The sequence below is a fragment of the Arachis hypogaea genome, chromosome 15, assembly GCF_003086295.3.
Source record: "Arachis hypogaea cultivar Tifrunner chromosome 15, arahy.Tifrunner.gnm2.J5K5, whole genome shotgun sequence".
Classification (NCBI taxonomy): domain Eukaryota; kingdom Viridiplantae; phylum Streptophyta; class Magnoliopsida; order Fabales; family Fabaceae; genus Arachis; species Arachis hypogaea.
In genome coordinates, this window is record NC_092050.1 from 7,362,928 (window position 1) to 7,382,628 (window position 19,701).

Below are 19,701 nucleotides of genomic sequence, written 5' to 3' on the forward strand. Positions count from 1 at the left end.
AAAAAAAAAAATTTAAGTGAAAATAAATATAAAATAATAAAATAAAAGATTAATCACACATAAATTTATAATTTCTATTATATGTGAGTCATATTATATTGATTTAAGAATGATTAATAAACTTTTACTTTTTACTTTACTAATTTTTTTATTTTAAAAGAATTAAAACCTCAAATGAGAAGTAAGTGAAGAACTTTGAATTATATTGCTATTTTAAATTACATTTTTTATATTAATTTAATGATTGGAGTGTTTTTTCTAAATATCCATTTTAGTATTCTAAGACTGAAACATACTATATTTAGCATAGTTATTGGACTTGACTTGATTCGGTCGGTTCGACCGAAAATTTGATCATCTGACTGGACCAAATCACTCGTAGAACCGTCTATGTAATAAACCTAGTAAAATCTGGTTCGACCTGACGAATTTTATGTGAACTCAGTTATCCGGCCGGTTAATCTAACCTGATTGGGGTCATGTTTATTAATTTATTTTTATTTTTTTCTGAAACGGCGTCGTTTCAGGCAATCCCACCCTCTCTTTGAATGAACTCTAAGCCACGAATCGAGACTCTGAGTCCAACCGCCCCTAACCCCAGCCAGCCTCGTCTCTCTACTCTCTCTAACTCGGCGTTGGCAGCCCCTCACCCTCACCTCGTCACTCTCTCGTCTCTCCTCTCACCTCGTCAGTCGTCAGTTCGTCACTCTCAATCTCTGGGTCTCTCACCTCGTCGCTCTCTCAGTCTCTCACCGTGCCCCTGCGTTCCCTTCGTCGGAACCAGTGAAGCAGCATCTGCTCCCTCGAGTGGTGGTGGTCGTCGTCGTCTTCTCAACCAGGTGAGCTCCAATTTTCGACCCTGTTCTTTCTCTAGTTCAATGTTGATTTCAGTGAATCTGGTGGTTGTTGAATGTGATTGTTGCTATTTTTAGAGTTGTTGATGTTCTTTCTCTGGTTCAATGTTGTAACAACTTACCACACAAAGCTTTACGCTTAAGTCGTAAAACTAATGTGGTGTGGTACTACGACCTTTAAAATAAAACGTATATATGTATATTAGTCGAAAGAAGGTAGTATACTAGGAACCTTGAAGAATAGGCAAAATAAAATCGTAAAATCAAAAGTGCAACATTCAAGATCAAGGATTACTTGCGTACGAAGAAAGCTAGAGTTTATAAACATATGTATATAGAAAGTAAGAACAGAGGGTCAAGAGTACAAAATAGCAAGCTCCAAATTACATATATATACACACCTAATTCACATTTATCACATATACATATACAAAACTCAATACCTACACACTTAACCAATGAATTCACTATGGGTCGAGAATCCTTACTGTACCCACGGACCAAACGAACCAAGCCCCACAATTCTCGCAAGCTAGATCGAACCTAAAGTACCAAAACCAACAAAATCTCAACATATATACTCACAAATTTCGAAATCATGGGGTAGAGCAACTGGAGTGAGAGTGAGGCTTACCTAGGAAATTGTTCTGATAGATACATAAAGCTCGACGCGGTGGTCGCGTGGCCGCAAACGGTGCGGCGATCGGAGCTTGGAGCGAAAAGTTATGGATGATTGAATGGAAGACAAGGGTTTGGAACCTTTCTTCCTTTCCCTTGTGTTTGCTTCAGCGTTCTTGGCTGAATGAAGGAAGAAGAGTAATTCTTCTTAAAGTGTATGGGTTGATTGGGTTGGGCCTTGGGCCCATTTTGGGCTTGGTTCGGTCCGTTCGACCCAATTTTGGGCCAAATTATTTAAAATTAGTGTCAAAATTCTTATTTTAATTGGCTCTATCTTATTTTATTATAAAATTTACATTTCTAATTTCTTTTATTGAAAATTAATTTTTTGATTATTTATTCGCTAATTTTACGGGGTTTACATCCTACCCACCTAATTAAGAATTTTACCCTCAAAAATTCAAATTTAGTTACCTGAAAAGAGGTGTGTGTAGTCCTTCCGCATATCTGATTCGAGCTCCCAAGTATACTCTTCAATACCAGCTCGAATCCAAGCTACTTTTACCAATGATACTTTCTTTCCGCGCAAACGTTTGACGCTGGTGTCATCGATCCTAACCAGGATTACTAGAAGTGTCAGATCTTCTCGTACTTGAACCGATTTCGGTTCCAGAATATGACTTGCATCAGGAGTATATTTACGAAGCTGCGACACGTGAAATATGTTGTGCAGGTTTGAAAGATGTGGCGGTAAGACAATCCTGTAAGCTACCGGCCCAATCCTCTTCAAAATTTCAAATGGTCCAATGTAACGGGATTTAACTTCTTCGTCTTGATTGCTTTTCCCACTCCAGTTGTTGGAGTAACCTTCAGAAACACATGCTCTCCTTCTTCAAATTCTAAAGGCTTCTGCCTTTGATCAGCATAGCTCTTCTGACGGCTTTGAGCGACAAGCATTCGACTTTGGATTTTCTTTATCTGCTCAGTAGTTTCAGATATCATTTCAGGCCCTAACAAGCTCTTCTCCCCAGTTTCATACCAGCTTAGCGGAGACTAGAACTTCCTTCCATACAGAGCCTCATACGGAGCCATCCCGATGCTTGCATGGTAGCTATTATTATATGCAAACTCCACTAGTGGCATATACCAATCCTAGCTCGCTGGCTGGTCCAAAACACAAGCTCTCAGCATATCATCCAATGTTTGGATTGTCCTCTCTGACTGACCTTCTGTTTGAGGGTGATATGTAATGCTTAAACTCAACTGAGTCCCAAATGCTCGCTGAAAGGCTCCCCAGAATCTTGATGTGAATCGAGGATCTCTGTCGGATATGATGGTGGTAGGAACGCCGTGCAACCTCACAACCTCTTTAATGTACAGTCATGCTAACTCCTCCAATGTACAGCTCATTCGAATGGGGAAAAAGTGGGGCAACTTTGTCAGTCGATCCACAATCACCCAAACAGCATCATATCCGGCCCGAGTCCTTGAGAAGCCCGACACGAAGTCCATTGCAATGCTCTCCCACTTCCATTACAAAATCTCTAAGGGCTGAAGGGTTCCTGATGGTTTCTGATGCTCAATCTTGACTTTCTGATAGGTTAAGCACTTTGAAACGTGCAACGTCACATCATTCTTCATTCCTGGCCACCGGAACATCGTTTTCAGATCTTGATACATCTTAGTGCTTCCCGGATGGATAGAGAACCCGCTTTTGTGTGCCTCCTTCAAGATATCCTGCCGTAAGTTTCCGACGTCCGGTACAATAATTCGGCCCTTAAACCTCCATAATCCGTCTTTTTCCTCTGACACTCTCCACTACTTCCCTTGTTCAATTGCCGGCAATACTTTCTGTAATTCTTTATGATCTTGCTGAGCTTTTTCAATCTCAGACTTGAATTTACTTGAAATTTGCAGCTGACTTAAACACAGAGTCCCAAACTCCTCTCCAACACCCAATTTCAGGCATTCAAACGCCTTTAGCAACTCTTCCTCTCGTAGCATCATCTAAGCAGCACATAGGGACTTCTGGCTTAAAGCGTCCGCCACAACATTCGCTTTTCCAGGGTGGTAACTCAACTTGAAGTCATAGTCCTTTAGAAGCTCCATCCACCTCCTCTGACGCATATTCAATTCTTTTTGCTCAAAGAGGTACTTCAAGCTTTTGTGATCTGAGAAGACTTGGAACCTAACACCATAGAGATAATGTCTTCAAATCTTTAGAGCAAACACAACGGCAGCATGCTCTAAATCGTGAGTCGGGTAGTTCATCTCGTGCGGCCTTAACTGTCGTGAGGCATATGCCACGACATTACGGTGCTGCATCAGCACGCACCCCAGACCCTTCATTGATGCGTCACAGTATACCTCAAATGGCTCACTCGGCTCGGGCAATACTAACACATGTGCAGTAGTCAACCTCAACGCTTGAAAGCTTTCCTCGCACTCAGGAGTCCAAACAAATGGTGCATCATTTCTAGTCAGCTTAGTTAAAAGCAAAGCGAGTTGTGAAAATCCTTTAATGAACCTCCGGTAACAACCCGCCAAACCTAGGAAACTCTTAATTTCTGTCACAGAAGCTGGGCGCTCCCAATTCATTACTGCCTCAACTTTAGCAGGATCCACAGAAATCCCCTGTTGACTTACCACATGACTAAGAAACTTCACCTCACTTTTCCAGAACTCGCATTTAGATAACTTGGCATACAATTTTCTCTCCTTCAAGATTTACAGCACAGTTCACAAGTGATCTACATATTCTGCTTCGATTTTAGAGTAAATGAGAACGTCATCAATGAAGATGACAATGAATTTATCTAAGAACGGACAGAAGATTCGGTTCATGTAGTCCATAAACACTGTCGGGGCATTGGTTAACATGAAAGACATCACCGTGTATTCGTAGTGACCGTATCGCGTTTTGAAAGCAGTCTTCAGAATGTCCTCGTCTCTAACCCTAATCTGATGATACCCATATCGCAAGTCAATCTTGGAAAACACTCTGGCTCCCTGTAGTTGATCGATTAGATCGTCGATCCTTGGCAACGGATATTTATTTTTTACGGTAACTTTATTCAACTGCCGATAATCGACACACAGACGCATACTCCCATCCTTCTTCTTTACCAGTAACACTGGCGCTCCCCACAAAGAAACACTCGACCGAATGAAACGTTTACTCATTAAGTCTTCCAGCTAAGCCTTAAGGTCGGCCATCTCCAAAGGTGACATACTATAAGGAGCACTCGAGATCGGACCTGCTCTAGGTACTAATTCAATTGCAAACTCAACCTCTCGATTAGGTGGAAATTCACAAACAACCAGGATTTGCTCTAAGATTTGGTCATCACCCGAAACACCCACAGTTAACAGCATAATACCCTGACATTTATATCCAGAACAGTTTACCATCATAGAGTTTAAATAGTAATTATTCACCACAACTGACCCTTCTGATCCGTCTGGCATAAAGTACATTGATTTCTCAAACAGTCGAGCAAAACATGATTCTTAGATAACCAATCCAGTCCCAAAATGAGATCCAGACCAGTCATCGGTAAACAGATCAAATCATGAACGAAATCACGCTGTTGAACCCAAAACGAGACTTATGGACATCCTAACCTAGTCATAATGGCTTTAGAAGTGGTATTATGCACATTTAAATCATAACCTAAGACCTCAATCTTCAGTCCTAACTCATCAGCCCTTTCAAATGCTATAAATGAATGTGTCGCCCCAGAATCAAATAAAGCACTTAAAAATTTACCAGCTACTTCACAGTTACCTCTGATCAAGGTCTCGAATCCCTCGGCACCTACTGCTGAAGTGGTGAACACTCTCCCTAGCTACTGCACTCTACCAGTATCATACTTCTTCTTTTCTGGGCAATTCCAGGCCAAGTGCCCCAGGTTGTCTACAAAAGAAACACACCCCCAATCCTACTCTGCATGGAACTCCGAGATGATGCTTCCCGCGCCTTTGATAGTTTAGATCACTCTGTGGCTGCTTTCCATACCTTCTTTCTTGATTGGCATTGTTATTCTGCCTCCTGAAACTACCTTGACCCTGATTATATTGCGGAACAAAACCTCCATGCTTGAAATTTTGGCCCCTCGGTGCAAAGTTCCTCCCTTGAGCCCTCTAAAAAGGCATCCTCAGACTTCCCTTCTCCAATGACGCCTTCCTCACACATTCTTCTGCCACTCGGCTTTTGTTTACAAGCTCAGAGAATACTCTGATCTCCACCAGGGCAACGGAGCTCATAATATCATTCTGAAGGCCCCTTTCGTACTTAATGCACTTCTATTCAGCAAAATCCTTAGGCGTACATTGGCCAATGCGAGAAAATTGGCACAGTTCTTCGAACTTGTTAGTGTACTCAGTAACAGTCACCTGTCCTTGTTTCAATTGTAGTAATTCAAGTTCTTTGGTGTTTCTGACCGAGTTTGGAAAATACTTTCTATAAAACTCTGTTCAAAACACTTCCCATGGTACCATAGCTCCATCTGGCTGCAAGATACGTCGTGTTCTCTACCACCAGTATTGGGTCTCGCCTTGCAGCTGATAAGTCCCGAATTCAACCCACTGCTCCTCAAGAACCTGTTGAGCCTGCAGTGCCTGCTCCATAGCCTGAATCCAGTTATCTACTTCAGTGGGGTTTACGGTTACCCTAAAGGTCAGATAGTGAACCTTCAAAAAGGAGGCAAGAGTCATGGGACCCTCTTCACCATTATTCCCATTGTTTCCATTGTTTATTTGATTACCCGGTGCCTCGGCTGTCGCCTGCATAGCCACAGCCATGTTTCCCAGGACAGCCATGAAGTCTATAGGGTTGTTCCCTGTTGGTTCAGGAATAGCATTGCCTATTCTACCTCTTCCTCTCCCGCGACCATGTCTGCGAGTCGACATCTGGTTTATATACACACCAAACAAGTGAAATTAAGTTGATCAGTCTTAATATTACAAGTCTAGTGCTTCAAGTCCTAAATGCATACTCATAAATGTTTATGCCATATATATCAGTTAGATATCCTAATAGCACATAAACAAACACACAGAGAATGGACAGAAGCATAGTCAGTCCGTCCCTCAGGCTCTACAGGAACGAACCGCTCTGATACCGTAATGTAATACCCTACCATGCAGAGTTTTACGCTTAAATCGTAAAACTGAGGTGGTGTGGTATTACGACCTCTAAAATAAAACGTATATACGTATATTAGTCGAAAGAAGGAAATATACTAGGAGCCTTGAAGAATAGGTAAAACAAAATCGTAAAATCAAAAGCACAACACTCAAGATTAAGGATTACTTACGTACGAAGAAAGCTATAGTTCATAAACATATGTATATAGAAAGTAAGAACAGAGGGTCAAGAGTACAAAATAACAAGCTCCAAATTAGATATATATACACACCTAATTCACATTTATCACATATACATATACAAAATTCAATACCTACACACTTAACCAATGAATTCACTATGGGTCGAGAATCCTTACCGTACCCACGGACCAAATGAACCAAGCCCCACAATTCTCGCAAGCTAGATCGAACCTAAGGTACCAAAGCCAACAAAATCTCAACATATATACTCACAAATTTTGAAATCAAGGGGGTAGAGCAACTGGAGTAAGAGTGATGCTTATCTAGGAAATTGTTCTAATAGATTCGTAGAGCTCGACGCGGTGGTTGTGTGGCCATAAACGATGCAACGATCGGAGCTCGGAGCGGAAAATTATGGAAGATTGAATGGAAGACAAGGGTTTGGAACCTTCCTTCCTTTTCCCTTGTGTTTGCTTCAGCGTTCTTGGCTGAATGAAGGAAGAAGAGTAATTCTTCTTGAAGTGTATGGGCTGATTGGGTTGGGCCTTGGACCCATTTTGGGCTCGGTTCGACTGGTTCGGTCCGTTCGACTCAATTTTAGGCCAAATTCTTTAAAAGTAGTGTCAAAATTCTTATTTTAATTTGCTCTATCTTATTTTACTATAAAATTTATATTTCTAATTTCTTTTATTGAAAATTCATTTATTAATTATTTATTCGCTAATTTTACGGGATTTACAAATGTTAATTTTGATAAACCTGAGTAAATTTTAGAGTTGTTGTTGTTCTTTTTTGTTTGTTGAATGTTGATTTTTTAGAGTTGTTGTTGGTGAATCTAAGCAAATTTTAGTTAGAATTGTTATTGAATTTGGTAGTTACTGCTGTTGTATTTAGTTTTTTAGAGTTGTTGTTGAACTTGAGAAAATTTTAGTGAATTTTGGTTGAATAGTTAAATTTGTTTTTGATTATCATTAATGAACTTTGGTTGTTGTTGTGTTGCTTAAAAACTCATTTAGATAAAAAAAAAAGGCTGAAAATCTTTTGTTTCTTTTGCTAGAATTTTAAAAATGTCTTCATCTCAAACACCATCAAATACGTCATCATCTCAAAAATAAGCATCATCAGCAACTCCTGATGTTACAACTAAAAGAGTTTATAATAATAAAGGGAAGACTGATCCTGTTTGGGGTCATTGTAAATAAATTATGAAAAAAAAAAGAAAAATCACTATGATGTGCATATATTGTTGAACTAGTGATCTGGTGACCCGATCATATGACTGAGTTGATTATCGGTTCGATTTCGATAACTATGATATTTGTGAAGAAGTAAAAGTTCATTCCACATTTTCACCATTCCTAGGAACAAGTTATACCTCAATCAGTCTTACCAATAATACAAAAATTGGTAATATAGTCATTTTTTTTTCAATAACTCTCAAGTGCTTCCATTTAAGAAAAATATTCCAATTTTGGTAATATAATTTGAGAAATATAAAAAAATGTTTAAAAATAATTGTATATACCTAATGTTCATTCATACTCTGTTCCCCAATAGCTAGGTCTGAAAGATCAAAATAGATAGAGTTCAGGCTATCTAGTCCAAGAAATTCCAAACTCACTCCATTTGCATATCCAACTTTTTGTATTGACTTCTACTACTCCTATAAATATGCTCGTATATTTAAATATGAGATCTCAATGAATCTTAGATAAAAATAATAATCACTGATCAGAACAAGAGGGAGAGTTACAAGAGTAGTTATTAAACCATCACTTCAACTGTATAAATACTCTTCCAAACTCAGGTATTTCTCAATCATAACATATAAATCTACATTAAACATTTATTAACTTAAGTATTGAAGTCTCTTGCTGATACTGTAACAATCTTACTATCAGAATGTCACGTTTTCGGCTGCGCCACTCTGATAGCGAGGAGTATTACGACGACTTTAAATACATCTTTACACAATGAGAGCCTTTAAAGTGAAAGCCACATTTTCGTCGTGTAAAAAATCGAAAATGCTTTTTCTTTAATCACAGTTACGAATTTCTCAAAAATCAATCTCATTACTTTAAATTCTTTAAAGTTCTCAAATCGTAACTCTGTAATTAGAATCAATCAAATAAACTCATTTTTGGAGTTAACCAAGTTCCCAAAATCAATTTCAATTTCATTCTTAACTTTAAAACATTCTCAAAGGACTCGAAAATCATTTTGTTCCGCTAAGTAATCGAATACTTTAACTTCTCTTTCAAGCTCCAAAACTTTTTTCTCAAAGACTCGAAAAATCCTTTATTCTTAAATACATCCTTATATTACTTTATTTTTCATTAAAATACTCAAAACACCACTCTTTAATTTATATCAATTCACTAAAACTCATTTTCAATTTAATTAAATACCCAAATCATAAATCCTTTTTATAATTTGCCAAACCAAAATAAGTTAAATATCCAATTCACTTTTATTACGTTAGTTTTCTCTAAAACTCCTCAAAAACATAATCCTTAAACCAAAATTAATCAAACAAAAACTCATTTCTTTAGTTAAAAAAATTTTCCCAAAAGAGACTAAAAGACCATTTTATTTCACCAATCAATCCCAATGATTTAATTTCACTTAAATACTTATAAAATTTTCGACAGCATCTACTCTAAAATAGGGCTAGCAATAGGTAGGGTAGGGTAGGGTTTAAACCTACCCTAACCTACTCACAGGTTAAAAATCTCTCAACCCTAATCCTACCCACATCCTAAAAGTTATAAACCCTATCCTACCCTACCCTATCCGCAGAAATATCAATTTTTTTCAAAATAAATATAAAGTTCAATCATTTCGAATTTCATACATATTAATAAAATAAAAAATAAAAAACTAACGCTCTAAATTACTAAATTAACTAACTAGTTTAATGGTTGTTCATTTATTATAAGTTATTACATGAGGAAGGTTGTGGGTTCAACTCTCACCTCCTTCACTATATATCTAATTTTTATAAAATATGTGTTATATATGGGGTGCGGTAGTATAAGTTATTACATGAAGAAAGTTGTGGGTTCAACTCTCACCTCCTTCACTATATATCTAATTTTTATAAAATATGTGTTATATATGGGGTGCGGGTAGGGTAGGGTACACCCTAAATCCGTAACCTACCCTACCCGCAAGCATACCCGGACCAATCTCTACCCTACCCACAAGTATACCCGGACTGATCTCTACCCTACCCGCAACGGGTCGGTAGCCTACCCTACCCGAACGAGTTAGACCGAGTAGGGTACACTCTAAATCCGTAACCTACCCTACCCGCAATGGGCTACCTACCTGCAAGTATACCCGGACCGATCTCTACCCTACCCGCGAGTAGGATATGAATTGCCAGCCGTCCTCTAAAATTAAGACTTTGCCACCTTGCGGGTTTCCTCATTTTCAGAAATTCTCACTTTCAATCTCAATTTATTTCAATCTAAAACAACATTCAGGCAAAAAACTATCCACATCAATTATAACCAGTTCTACAGTAACCAACTCAACAAACTCAATCAACAAATCAGAATATCCAACCTTCTTAATCAATCAATAAATCAATCAGATGACAATCACATCCATCCTAAACCATTCAATTTAACCCATAAGACTCACATAACCACAAAAATATATTTTCCATTTCAATATTGAGTTAACAATTTCTGGAAATAATATGGATTTTAAGAAAGAACCCCTACCTCAAATCCTCGAACTCAGTGATTATTAAACGCAACGAACCCCTCTTTTTCTTTCAGTTCATAGGGGCGGCAACAATTCCGACCGCTATCGCAGCAGCAACAGCCATCAAATACTGTATGTAGTCACGGTAACTCAACCCTGAGATATTAACGTCGCGTAAAACTCAATAACTTATAACAGAATAACAACGGTAAGGGTTTCGGGATAAGAGCGACTTACTGTACTCAGAGAAGAACCAAAGAACGAAGTAACAAAAGCTCCAGTGATGACGAAAAACCTCAGCAGCAACTGCAGCAATAACATAGTGACAACAACATCTCGAAAATAGAAAGAATGGAAACCAGAAACAAGAACAACCTTACCAGTGGCAGTAGCGCTAACTCAGCCAGTTCTGGCAGTGTTTTTCAGCGACCACAATGCCATTTTCAGGCAACAGAGGCATGGCTGGTTTCTCCTTCGACAGCAGCAGCTTCCCCTCAGCTTTGTGGGTGGTGACAGCGATGAGCCTGGTTTCGACGATTGTAGAAGCAGCGAGGACGAGCTCCTCCCCTTCCTCGCACATCAGGAACGGTAGCGACTGCTCTGACGGCGACGGGCCCAACGGTGGCGACGACGAAGCTAGCTGCGGCTCTCTTCCTCGTGCATCCTCCTCCTCAACGACCACAGCGGTAGCGAAGATCCCATCCAGCGGCGGCGACGCGTTGGTGACAGCTCCTCTCTCTCTCTCTCTCTCTCTCTCTCTCTCTCTCTCTCTCTCTCTCTCTCTCTCTCTCTCTCTCTCTCTCTCTCTCTCTCTCTCTCTCCTCCACTGTTGGCGACGACGACGGCGACACCCATCTGCCGGCGTCGTCTGCTCCATTCTCCTTTTCTTCCCTTTTCTTCTTCTTTCTTGGTCTCCCCTTCCCTCTTTCCCCTTCTCTTTTCTTTTCTGGTCGTTGGGTGTAGGGGGGTGGTGACGTGTGTGTGTGTGAGAGAGGGAGTGAGAGTGAGAGTGTGAGTGTGTTGTTAGGGTTAGGGTTTGTGGTAGAAATTAGGGTTTGATAAAGTATGGATTTTAATAAAAATAAAATAGTAGAGTAATAATTTAAAACTAAATTAAATACAAAATAATTATCTTTAAAATACTATTTAATTATCAACTTGTAAATTATTTTCAATTAAATATTAATTCAATAAAAATTAAAAATAATTAAATTAATTCTCCTTTATTTATAAAATAAGGTTCAAAGTCAATATATTTAAATTAAAACATATAAAATTCTCATTATTTCTGAATTTCTAAAACTTTAAATTATAGTTGAGAAATTGTCCTTCCTATTTATATATAAAAATCTCTAAAAATATAATTTTAAATAAATATAATAAATCATAAATAACTTATTATCTTAATTTTCAAAAATCTAGAGTCTTATAAATACCACTCCGTCTTCACTCAAAGATCTTGGACGACTTCACTTCTTTCATCGGTGGAGACATTGGATCTATCACCAGAAAAAATCTGGACCTCGTGTTTAAATCCAAATCATCAATATCAAGTAATCTCCAAAACACCTAGCTATATATTTATTTCAACTAACAACCTTCTTCAATCTAAAAAGTCATACTAATCTTACTAGTTAGGTTTGAATCTTAAACACATTCATAATTAAGATCATGAGTCAAAATAAGCACCGAATAATAATTTAGCGTCGCCGGACAAACTATTTCTTTGGTTTCTAGCTTAATTCGTTTCTCTAGAAAAGCAGTAACCTAAGGAGCAGGGCAACCATGTGTCGCGACCAAAATATCCAATCTAGGAGTAATTCCAACCATAGACAAAAAGCCAATGTTACTGATGCTTTCATTTTCTTCTTGTTGTTGCAGTGCTCAATGTTCACGTTACGTATTGCGCATTATATATGGTCCCATCTCCATCCCCTGGACCCTGATAGCTATTTTATTAAGAAGCAGTTGGCCAGTTACTCTCTCGAGTCAGTGTGATTAATGCCGGTTATGCTTCATGGCAAGAATAATGCCAAGTTGCCATTAATGTGGCAGGCCCGACGGGTGACCATGCATCGTGATTAATTTTGAAATCAAAGATATAGATATAGTCTCCTATGGTGGAAATTCAAGTGCAATCGAAATCTAATGACTCTCAGATATCAATTTCACGTGAAGTCCACTTCACCTGAGTTTTCATCTTATTTTTTATTCATTCAATTTACCCATACTTATCTTGTAATTGATCCCCCCCAAATTATTGTATATTTTTTAATAGAACCCACACAAATATGTAAAGATAAATAAACACTACAATGTGAAGGAATAACTCTTCCAATTTTGTACTTATTAAGAACATCATAAGCTAACTATTTGATGAATAACGAAACATTTATTGATGCTCAATAATACAATATAAAAAAGAATTTGGATGTTAATATAAGGCATTACACTAAAATTTTAGAACAATATAATAGACATCAATGTATAATAATGATCAGTAGAATAATTTTGATGTTAAAAAAAAATTCCTTTCAAAATTTGATTATCATGTTTTTTTTTTTTTTTTATCTATCAAATTATCCATGCCAACAACAACAAAGCAAAAGCCGTTGGATTCGATGCATTATTCGATCCACACACACTACCTACCCTTATCTTATGTTATATCTAAAATGCATTATATGAAAAAAATTAACCATTATATATTTATATAAGGATTGATTTATATATTATTTTAAAAAATAATTAATTATTAAAATAATAAAATCTATCATAATAAAATAATTCAATTTTTTAAAATTATAATAAATAGAAATTTTCAACAATACTAAATATATAATTAATTTTTAGTATTCATATATAGCAAGATTCATCCTATAAGCTTTAGATTTAGAATTATTGGTTCCCCTAACTTAAAAAGTTAGCTCTTTTTTTTTTTGGAGAGGGATAATTTATAAAAATCACAATTTATTTTCTATTGTCCATATTTGTTACATAAAAAATTAATTTCAGCACGATATATATACACACGCGCATACAAAATTATTAATTAGTATAAAGCATGTAAATAAACCCTCTTTCACGCATTACTTAATTGAACAACAATAAAGTTGTAAATACATATATAGCATTTTGCTAGCAAATACCTTTAAAATACTTACTCAAATTTAAGAAATTAAAATAAAATATAAAGTTCTTTTTTGTTAATTATTTATTATATCAAAATTTTAATAAAACTGTTCACATATAATAATACTCTATTCTTTCAAGTTTAGGAGTGAACAAATAGATAGTCCGACTCCACCAAAATCTGCCCAAAAATAAGGCGGTCGGCCAACACCCGCCAAATGAAATGGACTTAAAATGTTAGCTCATCCTTTTTTTTTTATGACGGGTTGATGGACCGACCGGATTAGCTCGTCTAACATTTTTTTTATAAAAACTAATCTAAAAAAATGATAATTTTAAAATTAAATATAAATAAAAATAATTAAATTATAATACATTTTTTTATGATTTTTTTTAATTTTAACTTCAATAGAGTTATTCATAATAATGATATCCATAATAAAATTATTTTTATTTTAAGAAACAAATCACATGGTGTGAACACATATATGAGTATAAAATAAAATAAATAAAATTAATAACAAAAAAGAATTAAAAAAGCTAAAAGAATATGTTTAAAAATTATATAATTATTAATTTTATAATATTAATTATATTTTATTAAAAAAAATTAGTCCGGCAAGACGAGTTGTCCCATCCCACCAAAATCCGGGTGCTTGACGACGTGGGTTTGGTAAATTTTAAATCCTAACTTGACCAATTTTTTTGGCGAGTTCGAGAGATTGATATGACGAATTCGACCCATTTTATCACTCATACTCATATTAAAATAGTATAAATTCTCATTATCTAAAAATAAAATGCTTAATAACCTTTGGAAGACAATTTTATTTCTTGAACTAATTTTTTAAAATGAGTTAGACCCATATAATTTCTAATAGTTATCATTTTATTTTTATATACTTAAACTCAAGGTGAAAGTATATATATAACATAGGAGGAAATGATATGATCCCAACTTTATTTTCAAAATTGAAATATTAGAACTACATCTTACTTAAAAAGGTAAATAAATTTCCTTTATTTTCCCTTTACTTTTCTATATAAGCTTAATGTCATTTAGCACCTTTCTTCAGAAATAGATTTTTCCATTTTTTTTCTTGTAAATTGTGATATTTTATTATATAATACTTTCTTTTTACATTTTTTGTATTGTCACTCTTAAAAAAAATATACAATAGAAAATGACACCTTACCATCTCAATTTAAGAAAAGAAAATTAAGAAGATTCATTCCTCTTCCTTTCCCATTAAAAATAACAGTAACTCTCCACGTACAAGTTATTTTTTTATATAAGTCTATACAAATTATTTATATTTATGTGCGCACGTTCTTCTTTGTGTCGTTATTATACGTTCTTTTTATTCTTCTTGCTATACGTTCTTCTTCTTCGTTATTTTTCTTTTTTGTTATCATCGTCACCAACACTACCTCCTCCTCCTCCTCCTCCTCCTCCTCCTCCTCCTCCTCCTCCTCTTTTTTATTGGAATTTCTTCTTTTCCTTCTTTTTCCTCCTTCTCCTCCATCATTAGTTATATCGTTGTTGAAGATAATGAATATTCAAGTTCAAATTGTCAATTGAATCAGAATGAATTTTATTATTGTTTTGAATCCAATCAAGTAGCTGAGATGTGGTTCAATTCTAGTTAATTTTTTAGTTAGTAGTTTATGATTTTGTAGGTGAATAATGTTTCATCGTTGATTATTTGAATTGAATGTAATGTAAAAATTCTGTATTAAAGAAAATATTTTTCTGTATTTATAGCAAATTTGGGTGTAACACAAAAATATTTGGGTGTAACATGAAGATATTTGAGTGTATTGTTTAAGAATTTTCGGTGTATGTGTGCTGATAAGTTCTGCATAATTCAAAACTCTTCTTCTCCTTCCTCCTAATCTTCTGCTGCTTCTCATTCTTTTCATCATCATCATCATCTTCTTCTTCTTCTTATTTTTTTTCTTATTCAATTTTTTTTCTTATTTTATCTTCTCAAGTTTCTTCTTGTTTTACTCTTTTAACAAGAATAAAAACAAAAAAAATCAAATAAAGAAGAAGAAGAAACACATAATTCTACAAAATTACTTGGAAGAGGATGAACTTATATTCATTCAACTAAAATAAAGAAAGGAATAAGGAAAAGAACAAGAAGAAAAAGAAGAAAAATGCAGCATTAGAGGAAACATTTTTCTGTATTTGCAGCAAATTTGGGTGTAACACGAAGATATTTGAATGTAACACGAAGATATTTGAGTGTATTGTTTAAGAATTTTTAGTGTATGTGTGCTAATAAGTTCTGTATAATTCAAAACTCTTCCTCTTCCTCCTCCTCATCTATTGCTGCTTTTTCTTCTTTTTTTTCATCATCATCATCACCATCTTCTTCTTCTTTTTTTCTTATTCATCTTTTTCTTTTTATTTTACCTTCTTAAATTTCTTCTTATTTTACTCTTTTAACAAGAATAAAAACAAAAAAATCAAACAAAGAATAAGAAACACATAATGCTGCAAGAAGAGGAAGAACTTATATTCATTCAACTAAAAAAAAGAAAGAAATAAGAAAAAAAAAGAAGAATAAAAAATGCAATATTAGAGAAAATATTTTTCTCTATTGTAGCAAATTTGGGTGTAACACGAAGATATTTGGGTGTAATACAAAGATATTCAAGTGTATTATTTAAGAATTTTCGGTGTATGTGTGCTGATAAGTTCTGCATAATTCAAAACTCTTCTTCTTCCTCTTTCCCTTCCTCATCTTCTACTGCTTCTTCTTCATCTTCTTATTTTATATTTTCATAATTTTTTTTTAGAGTAAAAAATTAAATAAAAAAAAATACATAATGTTACAAAATCAATAAAGAGAGGAGGAGGGAAAAAATGCAGCAACAACGGTAATAATAAAAAAACAACGATAAAAAAACCCACAAAAAAAAAGAAACGCAAATGACATTATAAATTTATTATTGTAAGCGGGTAAATAATATAGAAATGAATTTTTTTTCTTTGAAATTTATTGATTTCTCTAAAAACACTTCATTCCAATTTAGTATTTCATATTTCATATTTAGAAAAATTGAAGGCTTTTGTATGCATAAGTAACAACTACTTATATGCATTCAATTCAAGAATAAATCATGGTTTCATATTGGGTACCATGCTTTCCAAGTATCACCAGTAAAACTCACATGCTAACAACTATTTACGGCTAAGATACGGGCACCAATAATACAAGAAAATATACCACCATTCATACTGAAAGCCAAAAGGAGCTTAAATCCGTATATTTAAATATATTTAAAAATTTAATATATTCAAAAAATTAATATCAATAACTCTAAATAATTAAACAATAAAAACTACAAATAATTAAATAAGTAATATCAATAATTTCAAATAAAATTAAATTAAAAAATACAAAAACTAAAGCATATTAAATCTACACTAATTTCTCTAATAATTTAATTTATACTAACTTTTGTTATACCTTTATTTAAATAATTAAAAAATATCTCTAACACTTAATACTAATTTCTAAATAATTACCTCTAACTTCTACAAAATAACTGCTTTAAACTTAAACAAATAATATTTAAGTATATGATATACTAAGAAAGTAACCTACATATAAAAGACATACAGTCTTCATGTAAAAATTAGATTTTAAGTGCTCTGAATAATTAGATTTTAAGTACAAAAATATTAGATTTTAAGTACTCTAAATAATTGGATATAAATAATATTTAATAATAATTAAATTTTAAATAATTAAACCTAATATTAAGTACTCTACCTAGATTTTAACAATAATATTTAACAATATTAAGTACTTTAATTATAAAAATTAGATTTTATTAAAATAACTGTAATTTTTACATGAAAAAGACTATATGTCTTTTACAGTTAAGTTTACTTAATATTATTTGTTTAAGTATTAGAGATATTTTTTAATTATTTAAATTATTAAAAGTTAGTGTAAATTAAATTATTAGATAAATTAATGTATATTTAATACACCTTAATTTTTGTATTTTTTAATTATTTAGAATTATTGATATTTTTATTTAATTATTTGTGATAAATTTCATCATTTTTATTGTTAATTATTTAGAGTTATTGATATTAATTTTTTAAAAATATTAAATTTATAAATACATGGGTTTAATTTGTATTACCGGTGCACATATATTTATCTATCAATAGTTGTGCTCCTTAAAATGTTAAAAAGACAAAATTATAGTGCATTCAGATTTAGACAATCTGATAATATCTATATTTAATAGATTTAATTAAATAAATTATCTTATTTTTAATATAGATAATTGTGGTGGTACTTGTTCCTCGTGTTCCTTATAAGTCCAAGCTCCAAACTCACGGCCAAAAAATCTAAAATACTCAAATTCAGCAGTCGGCTATCAACCAAAGCAAAAGAGAGAGTCATAGGTCATACAGTGGGAAAAGAAAAACAATTAAGCACGACAGCTAAAATAAAAAATAAATAAAAAAAAATGGGAATAGTAGAGGAAGCTCACAACGTGAAAGTGTTAGGTTCAGGAGACAAGTTCTTAATCCTGGCTCATGGATTTGGCACCGATCAATCTGTGTGGAAACACTTCGTCCCTCATCTCCTTGATGATTATCGCGTCATTCTCTACGATAATATGGGTGCAGGTACCACCAACCCTGATTACTTCGACTTTGAAAGACACTCCAGTTTAGAGGGCTACGCCTACGATTTGCTTGCGATTCTTGAAGAACTTTCTGTTCATTCTTGCATCTTTGTTGGCCACTCCGTGTCCGCCATGATCGGCGCTGTTGCTTCTATTGCTCGCCCCGATCTCTTCTCTAAGCTCATCATGGTCTCTGCTTCCCCTAGGTAACGTAACCAAAATTGATGCCTTAGCTTTTTATTTTGACTCAGTCAGTTTCTTCTTTGAAATTATCAATTAGAAAAAAAAATCTAATTTGGCACAATACAGTTTAAAAGACATTCAATTCAACCTTAAGTCCTAATTAAGGGTTAATAGTGGAAATGGAACAGGTACTTGAACGATGTGAATTACTATGGAGGATTTGAGCAGGAAGATCTAGACCAATTGTTCGATGCTATGTCGGCAAACTACAAAGCATGGTGCAACGGTTTTGCGCCGCTGGCAGTCGGCGGAGATATGGAGTCCGTTGCGGTGCAGGAGTTCAGCAGGACTTTGTTCAACATGAGACCGGACATAGCTCTTGTTGTATCACGCACCATTTTCCAAAGCGATATGAGGCAGATCTTGGTACATGTCACCGTGCCGTGCCACATCTTGCAGAGTAAGAAGGACATGGCTGTTCCAGTAATGGTCTCCGAATACCTCCACCAAAACCTCGGCGGCATCTCTGTCGTCGAGATCATGGCCACTGATGGCCATTTGCCGCAATTGAGCTCGCCGGATATTGTTATTCCGGTGCTTCTCAAGCATATTCAACATGATATTGTGGTATGAATTATATTGAGGAATTGAAGAAGGTTAGTTGGCAGTGATGTCAATGTTTTTAGCTAAAAACAACAAAAATGTTAGAATCCATAATATGTCGCCATCTAGATTTAGTTTGAGAAAATGTTAATGTGAGAATTAATTAATCTGTAGCTTTATTTTGGTTGTCTTGGTAGCCTGTTTAATTTCTCATGGTAAATTCACCAAGAGCAATAATGGCTTATGGTGGTTGTGTATTTGTGCAAGTTATTATTCTCTCTATGAGGAACAAATGAGTATGTGTACTCTATCCCCTGTTTTTCTTTGTCTGTATTATTGTTTGTTGTCTCAATTCTTGATAAGCTCATATAAATGAATCTATTAATAAAGTAATGATGAAAAAAATAATTATTTTTAAATAAAAATAATAAAATTTATTATTTAATAATAATTAATTTTTATTTTATTATTTTATTAATTTTTTATTTTAAAAATATCTAAAATTTTTAATTTTATTATTATGGCTGAATTAGTGCTCACTTCTACCTGGGTTATTTTGCCACAGTAATTAATTTAACAAGATTTATCAAAATTCAAATAT

The 19,701-nt window shown here is 34.4% G+C and overlaps 2 protein-coding genes across 2 annotated transcripts; one reads left to right on the forward strand and one right to left on the reverse strand.

Moving 5' to 3' along the window:
- Positions 1-1,938: 1,938 nt before the first annotated feature.
- On the reverse strand, positions 1,939-2,474 carry LOC112747803 (uncharacterized). The gene is made up of 2 exons (XM_025795993.1): positions 2,340-2,474; positions 1,939-2,256 (listed from the first exon to the last, which is right to left on the reverse strand). The coding sequence occupies exons 1-2, from the start codon at positions 2,472-2,474 to the stop codon at positions 1,939-1,941; spliced, it is 453 nt and encodes a 150-aa protein (XP_025651778.1).
- A 15,342-nt stretch (positions 2,475-17,816) lies between these two features.
- LOC112748424 (karrikin insensitive 2 receptor CA) lies at positions 17,817-19,410 on the forward strand. Its single transcript, XM_025796663.2, has 2 exons — positions 17,817-18,520; positions 18,686-19,410. Exons 1-2 carry the CDS (start codon positions 18,153-18,155, stop codon positions 19,128-19,130), a joined length of 813 nt encoding a protein of 270 aa, XP_025652448.1. The 5' UTR covers positions 17,817-18,152; the 3' UTR covers positions 19,131-19,410.
- The last annotated feature ends 291 nt before the right edge of the window (positions 19,411-19,701 follow it).